At 45.3% G+C, this 13834-nt stretch overlaps 1 protein-coding gene across 1 annotated transcript; it reads left to right on the top strand.

The window, feature by feature from the left end:
* The first annotated feature begins 13170 nt into the window (after positions 1-13170).
* LOC117038095 (fatty acid-binding protein 5-like) lies at positions 13171-13736 on the top strand. The gene has a single exon (XM_033134741.1). The coding sequence runs from the start codon at positions 13186-13188 to the stop codon at positions 13591-13593; it is 408 nt and encodes a 135-aa protein (XP_032990632.1). The 5' UTR covers positions 13171-13185; the 3' UTR covers positions 13594-13736.
* Positions 13737-13834: the final 98 nt, after the last annotated feature.

Below are 13834 nucleotides of genomic sequence, written 5' to 3' on the forward strand. Positions count from 1 at the left end.
TTCACATTTTTAAAGTTGATGGCTCTGGAAGCTAGATGGAAATGGCTTGGCTGGGGATGCGAGTGGATGGGGAAAGGCTCGGCAAACAGTTATTGCAGTAGCCAGGTGAGAGGATGGCGGTCTGGATTAGGCAGGTGGCCTTCACATTACATGTGAAGAGACTAGATATGAAGGGTGAAGAATTCGGAATCATTCTGGGTGTTTTCAAGCTTAAACAGCCAGGAGTAGGGAAACTTGGAGGAGGCTGCAGTTGTAGAAGGGAAGTGATGATGGCTTGGGGTGTGTTGGGTTTGAAGACTCAAGATACAATTGTTTCAGGATAGTGCCCTGATTTTTCTAGCCCTCAGTCTTTAATGCTTCCAACAAATAGTCTTGAATGGCTGTTCTGTACCGGACATGAAGTGAGGCATTCAGACACAGTGGGGAACAAGCATAACACTGGCCCTTTCTCGTTAGAACTAAAGTTAATAACAATGACATAAAACACACGTATGTATGTCTGAAGGACAGGAGCATGACATATGTCAGAGGCCCCGGGGAAAGTTTCTTGAGGAAGTGGTTTTCTCACTGAAATCCAAAGGAACTGATAAGTGTAAACTAGGTGAGGGAAGTAGGGGCAAGATTATGGACAGGAAGCATCATGTGCAAAGGTCCTGAGGCACTGAAAAACAAATCTAGGTGAAGTTCTGAGAAGGAGGAACATGATGCCAGAAGAGGCTAAAAGATTGTCGGGGCCAGAACATACACGTCCCATGGGTCATTCTCATTTATCTTTAATTGTTAAATACCTAAGTATTATCTTTTTTTAAAAATTAGAACATTACAGATAAAGCTGAAATCTCACTCTCCATTCCAGTCCCCTCTAAATCTTTTTTTAAAAATTGCACTAATGTTCTATATGTTTCCTTACATAAATGACGTAATGTTGCCTGTATTATTCTGCAACTTGCTTCTCCCACCTCAGATAGATAAAAAGCAGGCAGATTCTAGAAGTAAAATCACTAGGACAGGGTTGCTTTAACTGGTATCTGAGGAAGGAATCAAGGTTCCTTCTGTTTTGTTCTGTTTTGTCTCTTCCACCATTGATAGACTTTTAGGTTGTTTCCAGTTTCTCAGAATTACAGAAAAGGCTGCAATGCTCACTCTTAATCATGTCTCCTTGGGCACAAGTGTGTGTATTTCTCTAGGTGGATACTAAGAGATGGAACTTATTAGATCGTAGGGTAGGCACAGCTTTACTTGATGCTGTTAGATCACCCTCCAAAGTGGTTGTAATAAATCATATTCCTGCTGTTTTCTAGAAGTCCCGTATAAATTCATACACAAATTTATCACTTTCTCTTGATGGTTCTTCCCTTTGTGCTATATTTAAGAAAGACTTATGGTTCTTGACATTTTCTGTACCTTCCTTATCCATTTAAGTTATTGTCTTCTGCCCATAAATTAATTGTTCTGCCTAAGTTAAATCAGAGTTTTTTTTAATGGTTCTGTTAGAATCAAGAATCCTGAATAATAGAGACATCAGGAAATTTTTAAATATTTTCTTCAAATATGTTCAAGTTCTATTTTTGCACTGTTTTTAAATCCACCCAGAATTTGTTGGTATGTATGATATGAAGTGGAATGTAATTTTTTTAGTAAGGATAGCTGATTGCTGCCAAACCATTTATTTTCCAAACCATTTCTTGATACTCATTCTTTATCTATAGTGTTGAGATGAAATCTCAATCATATACTAAATTCCCATATATACATGCAACTCTATTCAGTTTTTGACTTTTCTGTTTTGTTGACCTAAATATCCATTTTTGCACCAATTCCATTGTTTTACTTATTACAGTTTTATAACTTGTCTTATAACATGTCTTAACATGTTTTTATAACATGTCTTAATAGCAGATAGAAAAAGTCCCCCCTTCTTGTTCTTTAAAAAGGTCTGGGCTATTACTGCATATTTCTTCCTCTCTATGAAGAAGAAACTCCATGAAAAATCAAATTTTTGATTGGATTGCATTAAAATTATTGAGTTGGGGAGAAATATTTTTACAATTTTAGATCTCTCTGTTCATGAACTTAGTATATCTATTTAGTGAGGTCTTCTTTGCTATCCTCAGGAAACCTTTATAATTTCTCCACAAAGGGCTTGCAATGCATTTATTAATGGGAATTTTATAAGGTTTTGTTGCTATTGTCAATGAGATCTTTACTCCTGGATCCTTTTAAATTGTGTTTGTGTGTGTGTGTGTGTGTACACATACATACATATATATAGTGCGTGTATATATATATATATATATGTATGTATGTATATGGAAGTCATTGATAAAAATCTTCCACTGGCCTCTTTGCTGAATTCCCTTATTCTACCAGTTTTATTTTTCAGCACACAGTCAAATTATAGGCAAATAATTATAGTGTAATGTCATCTTTCCCAATAGTTACACCACTCCTTTCTTTTTCTTGTCTTATTATTAGCTAAGACCATCTGTACAATGTTGATTAGTAGTGGTAATAATGGGCGTAGTTGTCTTATTCCTACCTGCTTCTAATGTCCCACCATTAAATCTGATGTTTGCCAAAAGATTTTCTGCAATCTATGCCTTAAGTTTCGCTGGAAACTTTATCAAGTTCAGGAAGCTGACTTCTATACCTAGTTTTTTAAAAATCATAAATGGGTGTTGAATTTTTCAGAGCTCTATCATTAAGTAGTTGAGTATCAAGAAATTGATTTTCTGATAAGTACCCAGTTCATGCTGATGCTACTTGTCCAGGGAGCACACTTCGAGACGTATGGGTGTGGAACAAGAACAATGGCTTAAAGGCCAATTCTGAGAAACAACATTTAAGCAGTAAATGGGAGTAAGAGGAACCCCAATAGAAACAACAGCAGCAGGAAATTTTGAGGAGAACTAAGAAAAGTATAGTGTCACAGAAGCCAAGTAGAGAAAAAGTTGAGCACAAAATGTTTTAAGGAACAATACTATTACATGCAAAGAGGTTCAGAAAGATAGAGACCTTCAAATGTCCACTGGATTTGGCGATTGGGAAGTAAGCTTGATAACAATTTCGGAAGAATTGTGAGGGTAAAGTAAAAGATGGCTTCGATAAATATTTATTGAGTGCCTACTTAGAAAAGGCACTGTTGCCGAGGAGACCACACTGAGTCAGTGAAGGAAGCTGTGGAAGTGGACACATCTTTTGAGAGGTTTGGGTGATGCAGAGAAAGATGGGATGATATCGAGAGAAGAACGAAAGGTTGGGGGTGGGGTGGAGTTCTGTTAAGATTCAGAAGACAGAGTATGTTTATAAGCTGAGGGGAAATTCATAAAAAAAGATAATGAAAGTGAAGGGGAAAGACAGGATGGACTCATAGGGATGGCGAGCAAGTAGCTCCCTGCTCTCAATTAACTGGATGACGTCTAAGGTAACTTTCAGTTCTGTGAAGGGTACTGTAGTTCTGGATGTACAGAGTCCCTTGCTTGGTACAATACAACGTGACTTCAAGTCAATGAATATCTTCTCGGGAGTATATTCTGGTTTTGAAATATGTTAGTGGAAATTATATTACAGGAGATAGAATTAAGAAAATAAAAAATATAAATATACGTATATAAAAGAATACACTAGCGTCAACAGACTAAGCTTGAGACCCATATCAGGCACTTAGTACAAATCTCTGTGCCTTATCTTCCTCATCTATAAAATGGGGATAATAACAGTAACAAGCACCTGGCAAACACAGCAATAATACAATAAATGTAGTGTTATTGACTAGGAATGAGATAAGTACTGGAAACCTGAGATGCTAACATTAATCTGAATTATCAAGGTTGTTATAAAATGATAAGGATAACATTTAATGGCCTCAGAGCACTTCACCTGCGTTACTGTTAATTCCTCTCTGGCTCTCATTTCCTGTGAAAAACCAGTGTTTCCACCAACCTCTTTATTTTATGATGATTTTGTAGCTCCCATGACCTGCAGGGCTGATACAGGTCTAAAAGGAGTGCAGCACCCTCTTGTGGGCCTCTGCATGAAAAGAGGAACTATTTCCAGAGAAGGAAAGGTAGAAAAAGAACAAGATTGGACAAGTCCCAGGGTGTAGAATGCCCTTAACCTTGACTTGTACTTTTTTTTAATTAGCATTCTTCAAAACTTCAGGGAAAGTTATATTTTTTATAAGTCAAATACAACTTGCAAATGCACCCAGGAAGCTCCCCATTTAAAGGACTCTCCGTCCTGTGAGCCCCAGCACCACATCCACACGGCAGGGTTGTAACTCTGATGTTATTAGGCCACAACTTAAGCAGGGCACCTAGGAACACTTTTCAGACTACACATCCCAGCATCCTCTGGGATTTAATCAGCTGGTTTAGACAACTTTGGGGGGACACCGGCAACTGAGCAGCCTGATGCTGAGTTCAGTTGCCTCTTGGCCTTCACTTCTCTCTGCTTCAGATCAGGAAAGATGAACTGCATTAGCCAAGGAGTTGGTGTTTCTTTCTTCAGTCTCAGCTCTCTCGTGTGGGTTCCCTTTTATTTCTAGGCTATGACTTCCCCTAACTTATCATATTTCACCCTCCGTGGCCATCTCCCAGTTCCTCTAGAGATTCACCCAGTGAAGAGATTCAGCAAGTGCTTCAGTGCCTACCATGTTCCAGGCACATTGTAGAGACAACTGAGAGCAGAAGACATGGCTTCTGTCCTCCTGTAACCTATAGCCAACTAGGGGAAGAGGCAGATATTTGCATGATTTTTCATTAACATAAACTAGAAAGTCTGAGAAGTGCTCTAGGAAAAAAGTAGCTTGCAGAAGTCATAATGCATTTTTCTGTCTTGTATTCATAATTATTCTTCTACTTTTCTATCCTGTTTACCATTGTATTTACTGGCACACAATAAGAGCTTCACACATATTTGAATGTCGAGTAGAATTCTTGTTCACAATAGATGTGCAAGAAACATTTTCAGGATTGCATGGAATTGGCCAAGTCTTCTAGATGCTTCTCCAAGGGTGTGGATTTCGTCAGCTCTGTGCAAGAATGGAGCTGCTCAGCCTGTTAGGATTTCAGTTCAACACAAGGAAGCCCTTTTGACTTCCCTCTGTTACAATCAGATCTCTTGAAATTTAATGGAACAAAGTAATCCCTGTTCCAGGTGACATATCCAGGTCCCACACATATCCAATCACTGGATAAGTACCTGCTGACTAAGTACCTGCTGACGATGTCACGAACTATGAGAAGCACTTGATAAATATTTTAAGGTAGCTTTAGATTCTTCCTGCAGCTCCCATTTTAGGAGAAACAGCCCCAGTTCCTTAAATGATTTCTCATGTGACATGGTGAGTTCCTTTATCAGTGAGTTTCACTCCCCCACCCCCATCCGGACAACACTTTGAGGGTGATCTGAGTCTTACCTTCCTGTCTCCCCAATTGGGGACAGGGAGTGCAGTAGGAGGCTTTGGGGCTTCTCATATGTATGGGAACCACTGAAGCTTTTGCAGGGGTGCACCTCAAATTGGAAGGGAGGAGGTGGTTACTCTCAGAGAAAAGGGGGATGATGGGTCCTTTCAGGGTGTGGGGATGGCAATGATAGAAAACCATTAGGAGACGGGGGTACAATGTCAGGCCACTTCTCAGGAAGAAGGAACAATACTGAATACTGGGGATATTTAAGGAAGGGGGGATGACGTGGGGTCCCCTTAAGAAGGGACAAAGAAATGGGAGGGGACCCCTTCAGAAGAGGGGGTGACACCAGGGTCTCCCTCAGGAAGGATGTTGGGTCCCATCAGGAAGGGGACTGAGACCAGGGTCCCCTCAGGAAGGGCAGTCAACACCAGGGTGCCCTAAGGAAGTGGGGACTACTCTGACGTCACACTCAGGAGGAAGAGATGATGCTAGGCTTCATTTCGGGAGGGAGGGAGGACGCCGGAGTCCTCCTCGGGAAAGGTGGACGTCTCAGGTGTCACTCTCAGGAAAAAGGGGTGACGTCAGAGGTTCCCCTCAAGAAGGGGGAAACGACGCCAGGATACTCTCAGGAAAGGCGGATGACACCGGAGTCCCCTTTAGAAAGTGAGAACGACTCTGGAATCACTCTCAGGGAGTGACACCAGGTCGCCTCACCCGCCTCAAATTTGTCGCACCTGCCGCGGACTGAGCTCCTCTGCTGAATCCTCCGTTCAAAAGGCGAAGCGGCCGCGCCCCTCATTGGCTGCCTTCTTGGCTAATGACAACTGCGCCAGCCAATCGTAGTGAAGAGAGAAAAACCCTTCTGTTTTCGCCATGCCTCCTACCCGATCTGCGCGTGCGCGTCCTACTAGTCCTGCTGTAGTTCTTCATTCCCAGTCTAAGGGGCGATGGGGGGGGGGGGGCTGGAAATCCCAGCCCGATCTACGTCTATGACCCATTTTATAATAATAGTACCTACTTTATAGGCTGTTGTGGGAATTAAGTGCGATAATTTACGTAAAACAAACAGTGCCTGACACATAGTAATCACCTCGTAAACCTGGGCTATTATTTACATTTTACAGCGAGGGAAACTGAGACACAGAGTGGGTAAGAAACTTGCTTAGACTAACACAATCATTAATTGGCAGAATCGGAACTAGAACATAGGCAAGCTGAATCCAGAGCCTGTGTGCTTATCTACATTTGTGGCTCCCAAATTATTTTTCTTCTGATTATGAAACAAACTTCTCCTTGATTATACAAGTAATACGTGATGACTACAGAACAGAAAACACGGATCTCTTTTAAGCCCACCACGGGAGAACCGAATATTTTTTGATGAACAAGCTGCCTTTTCTATGCACATATTTTTAAATAGGATCATAACAAGGCATAATGCAGAACGTTTCAAAACCTGCTCTTCTCATGGTAAACATCTTGTCATTTCGATATAGACCCACTTCTTTGATTTTAATGGCTGCAAATTATTCCTTTATGCCACTGAAGCATAATTTAATGACCCTCTAGGGTGGACATCTGGGTCTTTAATAATTCTTCACTATTCTGACCAATACTAGAATGGGCATTTTGTACTTGCATCTTTAGGTATTCATCCAATTGTTTCCCTAGGATAAATATTTTTAAAAGTGCAATGGCTGGGTCAAAATGCATGCACAGTTGTTGTTTTTGATTAATATTGTCAGACCACTCCTGGAAATCTCTGTGTGCCAACTTCTGCCACCACTAACAAGCTATGAATATGCTTTGCCCACCCGAGGATGGTCCGTCTTTTTATTATTTGCCAATAGATGAAAAAAGAAAAAAAGTGCTTGTTTTCATTTGTACTTCCTTATACTTTTATGCTATGAAAGAGGGAAAAATACTACCCCCATCTCAAGATTTTGTGCAGGTGAAATAATGATAAAAGTATTGAGCAGCTATCATTGTCAAATAGGCAATGGCTGAAGTGAGATCCCCACCTTATTTCTCTGAGTTTTTCCAACCCTGTGAGATCACTTCACGGCTTCAATTTCCTCATCTGCAAAACAGAGCCTATGATAGTACATACTTCAAGGACCGCTGGAGGGTGGATAAAATAATCCTCCACATGAGTTCAGGACCTTCCAAAGGCTGGGAGAGGCGGAGCCATTTGCCCGGGACCATGCAGCCTGCAAGTGGCTAATGTCAACATCAGAAAATGAACTAACTCCACCCCTTTCCCAGGTCCCTCTGTCCTGTTCAGATTACAAGGCCTCCCTGCCCTTGGTCACCATTGCCTGAGGAAAGATGAACTCCCCATCAGGAGGATTTTAAAGAGCCAGCTGATGGTCACATGCCACCTCTGCCCTTTGACCCACATTCTCAGACTGTTGATGTGTCCCAACACAGGAGGCATTTGGGACATCACACTTACCCTTTTACACTTGGGGAAACTGAGACCTGTAGTAAGAAGGCTCATCCGGCCCCGCCAGCCATCCCCTGCCGCGTGGGGTTAGTACTGTTGCCTCCTGACCCCCAGCCCAATACCCTTTTCCCGACTCTGCCTTCCTTTGAAACACCCTTGGGGAAATGTCTGGGTCTCCTCTTTGCTTCTTGCACAAAGTTCAGATTCTGCCTAGTTTTCCAGCTTTGCTTCTCCCTTCTGAGCCCAGGCTGCCCACTCTCCTCTGGGCCAGGATATATATCTACTGTGAATCTTTAAGCCACAGTCAAGCAGGCAAACCTTTTTATGAGTTAAATGCCCTACATTTACTCTCTTACTTAAGTTCCAGAACTGTGTAGTCTGATACAGTAGACTTTGGCTATACATAGCTACTTAATGTAAAAGAAAATTAAAATTCCAGTACCTCAGTTGCACTAGCTACATTTCAAGTGCTGATAAAAATGAACTGGAACTTCCATTGACTTCCTTTTCCCTTCTATAAATACCCTCCATCTTGGCACGCAGGCCAGAATGTGCACGTGTCTTGCCATATCTGCATGCAGTGGGGTTACAACCTTTTCTTTTTCCCAAATAAGCCCTTTTTGGTGATGAAACATCTAGTTGATATTATTTTTCAGTCCACATTTAGGAGCTAGTCCGGGATTCCAGAGAACAACCCTGACAGCTTCTTGGCAGGTGAGCAACCAGGTGCTAGCACCTCACATAGAGCCACTTTAGCTCCCAGCTTGCTTTCCAATTCAGAAGCTTAGGGTAGGTCTTCTCCTGGATCAAGCTTCCCCTTTTTGTATGTAGAAGCTTTTTGGGCTTTATTCAGAAATTGTTTAGAGAATTTTTTGTTTGTGTGCATGTGTTAAAAAAGCCTTGCTTGTTTGCTTGTCTGTTGTCTGTGAGTACTCGATTTGGCACATCAACCTGATTTCTTCAGAAACAGGTTGTCCTTTGAAACAAAACTGGCTTTGGCCTAAAGAGCCCTTTGAAGACAGAGATTATTTCTATTGAAATTAGTCAGTTTGGCCCAGTATTAGACAGTGCCATTTCATTGAGAGGAGTGGCACCCAGCTCAGCCTATAACTGGACTCTCCCAGGGTCAGTTGTTTTCCTAAAACTGGCTTTCAGCCTTCGGCTGGGTCCTCTGTGATCAGAATGTTCTAGAGTGAGGCAGGCTGGGAGCTGACCTGCAGGTTGCTCGAGCTGCTGTAAATTGTCTTGGGCCCTGTGTTCTAGAGAAACGTCTCTGAAAAATAGGATCTATCATGCAGGGTGTCATGCGGGGTCTCTGCTCCCGCTCCCCACATAAGAACGCAGGATATGGTGAGGCCAAAAAGGAACACCCACGGAGCCATAGATAGGGGACTCATACCACTATAGTCTTGCTAGTGGCTGGGTTAGAGACACAGGAAGCAGGAGCCACACAATCCACAACCTGCCAGTCCGCTTTTCTCTGCCAACCAACTTCACTTGCCAGCTGCAATCCGCCGTGCTAACTGCAATCCGCGCTTGCTAGCTCAGCCACCATCTTCTTGCTAGCCCCCATTTGCAGCTAGCATAGCCACAGCAGTTATATTAGTGGCCAGTGGCTCACTGGTTACAGCTGATGGCCATCCAATCACAATTAATGGCCGTTTACTACCTGAGCCAGCACCTTTTCACTTGAGGCTGAGAGCCTGGAAACTGCACTCCTGGCTCTGTCCCCACACTCCCCCCCATAGGGTCTCGCCTCACAATCTATGCGACAAGTGTCTTCCGTGAGGGGCCCAGTGCGAGGAGTCTGGAGGTGAATGCAATATCCTGGACACAGCCAGGCTCTCTGGTCACAGCCAGGGTTTCTCAGGGCACCACCAGTCCTTCTGGGCACAGCCAGACGTCCTGGGCTTCTTAGGGTACCACAAGTCTCCCTGGGTACAGCCAGGGCCTCTCAGGGCACTGCCATTCTCTCTGGGCACAGCCAGGGTTTCTCAGGGTACCATCAGTCCTTCTGGGCACAGCCAGACTTCCTGGGCTTCTTAGGGTATCACCAGTCTCCCTGGGCACAGCCAGGGCCTCTCAGGGCACCGCCATTCTCTGGGCACAGCCAGACTTCCTGGACTCAGCCAGAGTTCTCAGGGCACTGCCACTCTTTCTGGGCCTCTCAGGGTACCGTGCTGGAACAACAGCGACTCACAGTCAAGGTGCTCACATATTCTCGATGGCAGCCAGTCAAGACACAAAAGCAAACATCCGCCAGTTCCACTACATGGTGGTATGTTCCCAAGCAAACAGTCAAGTGGTCCATTAAATCAGGGATGGAGCCCATTACCCATAGTCCATAGTCATTCGCCAGGGCTCTGCGTTAGCCTCACAATGTGTGCCCTCTCCGCAGGGCGAGGGCTCCAAGTCCTCCCCAACCTGGGGGTGAGGGCCTCAGCAAGCACTTCCCAGCCCACAGGGCCACAATGACCTTCGCTTTCTCTGGCCTCTGCTGGTTGGGGAACCGTCCATGTCTTCCCACCCCTCCATGGGGTGGGGTTCCAGCTCTCCAGCAGCTGCTCCTCCTGGTCTTCCTGAGACTGAGTGTTCATACGCACAAACTGCTCCACTGCCCTTCGGAGAGCTTTGGCCGACACCGTACCCTGCTCCCTGCGCCATTTGTCATGCGGGGTGTCATGCAGGGTCTCTGGTCCCGCTCCCCACATAAGAACGCAGGACACGGTGAGGCCAAAAAGGAACACCCACGGAGCCATAGGTAGGGGAGTCATACCACTATATTGTCGCTGGCGGCTGGGTTGGAAAAACAGGAAGCAGGAGCCACACAATTCTCAACCCTCACTGCGCTGCTTGGAGGCTCAGCCACCATCTTCTTGCTAGCCCCCATTTTTCGCTAGCCTAGTCACGGCAGTTATATTAGTGCCCAATGGTTCACTGGTTACAGCTGACGGCCATTTGATCACAGTCGATGGCCATTTACTACCTGAGCCAGCACCTTTCTATGTGAGGCCGAGAGCCTGGAAACTGCTTTTTGGGGCTCTGTTCCCACACTCCACCCCTACAGGCTCTCGCCTCACAATCTACGCGACAAGCGTCTTCCGCGAGGGGCCCTGTGCGAGGAGCCTGAGGTGAATGCTATTTCCTGGACACAGCCAAGCTCTCTGGTCACAGCCAGGGTTTCTCAGGGCACCACCAGTACTTCTGGGCACAGCCAGACTTCCTGGGCTTCTTAGGGTACCACCAGTCTCCCCGGACACAGCCAGGGTTTCTCAGGGCACAACCAGTACTTCTGGGCACAGCCAGACTTCCTGGACTTCTTAGGGTACCACTAGTCTCCCCCGGCACAGCGAGGGCCTCTCAGAGCACTGCCACTCTCTCTGGGCTCAGCCAGACTTCCTGAACTCAGCCAGGGCTCTCAGGGCACTGCCACTCTCTCTGGGCATAGCCAGACTTTCTGGGCTCAGCCAGGGTTCTCAGGGCACTGCCACTCTCTCTGCGCTTCTCAGGGTACCGTGCTGGAACAACAGCGGCTCACAGTCAAGGTGCTTATATATTCTCAATGATGGCCGGTCAAGACACGAAAGCAAACATCCGCCAGTTCCACTACACGGTGGTATGTTCCCAAACAGTCAAGCTGTCCATTAAATTAGGGATGGAAGGCAATTCCCCATAGTCCATAGTCATTCGCCAGGGCTGTTCTGGGGGTGAGGGATGACCTTGACTTCACCCTCATCTTCCAAGGAGGACTCAGCAAGTGTTTCCTCCTGGGACTACAAGTCCTGCATCCGGGCTGCCTCAGCAAGCACTTTCCAGCCCACAGGGCCGCAATGACCTTCGCTTTCTCCGGCCTCTGCTGGTTGGGGAACCGTCCACGGCTTTCCACTCCTCCACGGGGGTCCAGCTCTCCAGCAGCTGCTCCTCCTGGTCTTCCTGAGACTAAGTGTTCATACGCACAAACTGCTCCACCACCCTTCGAAGAGCTTTGGCCAGCACCATACCCTGCTCGCTGTGCCATTTGTCATGCGGGGGACCCTGCTCGCTGCACCATTTGTCATACGGGGCTGCCTGCAGGGTCTGCGGGGTCTCTGCTCCGGCTCCCCACATAAGAACGCAGGACATGGTGAGGCCGAAAAAGAACACCCATGGAGCCATAGGTAGGGGAGTCATACCACTATATTCCCGCTGGTGGCTGGGTTGGAAAAACAGGAAACAGGAGCCACACAATTCTCAACGCTCACTGCGCCGCTTGGAGGCTCAGCCATTTTCTGCTAGCGTAGCCACAGCAGTTATATTAGTGGCCAATGTCTCACTGGTTACAGCTGACGGCCAACCAGCCACAGCTGATGGCCATCCAATCAAAGTTGATGGCCATTTACTACCTGAGTGAGCATCTTTCCACGTGAGAGCCTGGAAACTGCACTCCTGGCTCTGTCCCCACAGGATCTCACCATCTAAATATTTTTTTTTTTTAAGATTTTATTGGGGAAGGGGAACAGGATTTTATTGGGGAACAGTGTGTACTTCCAGGCCTTTTTTCCAAGTCAAGTTGTTGTCCTTTCAGTCTTAGTTGTGGAGGGCGCAGCTCAGCTCCAGGTCCAGTTGCCGTTTTCTAGTTGCCGTTTTCTAGTTGCAGGGGGCACAGCCCACCATCCCTTGCGGGAGTCGAACCGGCAACGTTGTGGTTGAGAGGACGCACTCCAACCAACTGAGCCATCCGGGAGCTCAGCGGCAGCTCAGCTCAAGGTACCCTGTTCAATTTTAGTTGCAGGGGGGGTTGCCCACCATCCCTTACGGGACTCGAGGAATCGAACTGGCAACCTTGTGGTTGAGAGCCCATTGGCCCATGTGGGAATCGATCTGGCAGCCTTCGGAGTTAGGAGCATGTAGCTCTAACCACCTGAGCCACCGGGCTGGCCCCCATCTAAATATTTTAAGACCGTACCTCGTTTATCAGGGACACCTGCTGAGTACATGGTTAAAAGCCGCGGTCAATTTTCACATGCATATTTAACTAAATGGACAAATCTGACTAAAAGTAATTCAGAAAATCAGTGGCCACTGTGGGGAACTTTCAAGATTCCTAAACTTGATTTTCTTAAAACTAAATAGGACAATAATAGCGCTAAAATTGGTAAAACTGAGTGGAATGTCTATTTTGAATGGTATTTTGAGGCTTCCAAATGAGACCAAGAATCTGAATTTGCCTCTTTGCAAAATAAAGTCTTGAAATTAACAAAGGCTACTGAACATTTAAAAAGAGAGAATGGAGCCAAGCTCTCCACGCCGCACTCTGCTCCTCTCGACCCGCACGCTGCCTGGCCCACCATGGCCTCCATTCAGCAACTGGTAGGAAGATGGCGCTTGGTGGAGAGCAAAGGCTTTGATGAGTACATGAAGGAATTAGGAGTAAGAATGGCTCTGCGAAAAATGGGCGCCATGGCCAAACCAGACTGTGTCATCACCTCTGACGGCAAACACCTCACCATAAAAACTGAGAGCACGTTGAAAACAACGCAGTTTTCATGTAACCTGGGAGAGAAGTTTGAAGAGACTACAGCTGATGGCAGGAAAACTCAGACTGTGTGCAATTTTGTCAACGGCGCATTGGTGCAACATCAGGAATGGGATGGCAAGGAAAGCACAATAACAAGAAGAGTGGAAAATGGGAAACTAATGGTGGAATGCGTCATGAACAATGTGAACTGTACTCGGGTCTATGAAAAAGTAGAGTAAAAATTCCATCATCCTTCTGGACAGGAATTAGCTGCTCGAGTAAAGAGGCTCAGTTCAATGAGCAAATCTCTCTGTGCTTTTTATTTTTTTTTCCATCTCTGTATTCAGTTATCTTTATCATAAACATTTTACATGCAACTATTTCCAAGTGTTGGTTTAATTAAGATCGTCCCTTTGGTTAGTGAATATATGTGTTTATGCTAAAAAAAATAAATAAATAAAAATAAATAAAAAGAGAGAA

This window comes from Rhinolophus ferrumequinum, chromosome 18, assembly GCF_004115265.2.
Source record: "Rhinolophus ferrumequinum isolate MPI-CBG mRhiFer1 chromosome 18, mRhiFer1_v1.p, whole genome shotgun sequence".
NCBI classification, from domain to species: Eukaryota; Metazoa; Chordata; class Mammalia; order Chiroptera; family Rhinolophidae; genus Rhinolophus; species Rhinolophus ferrumequinum.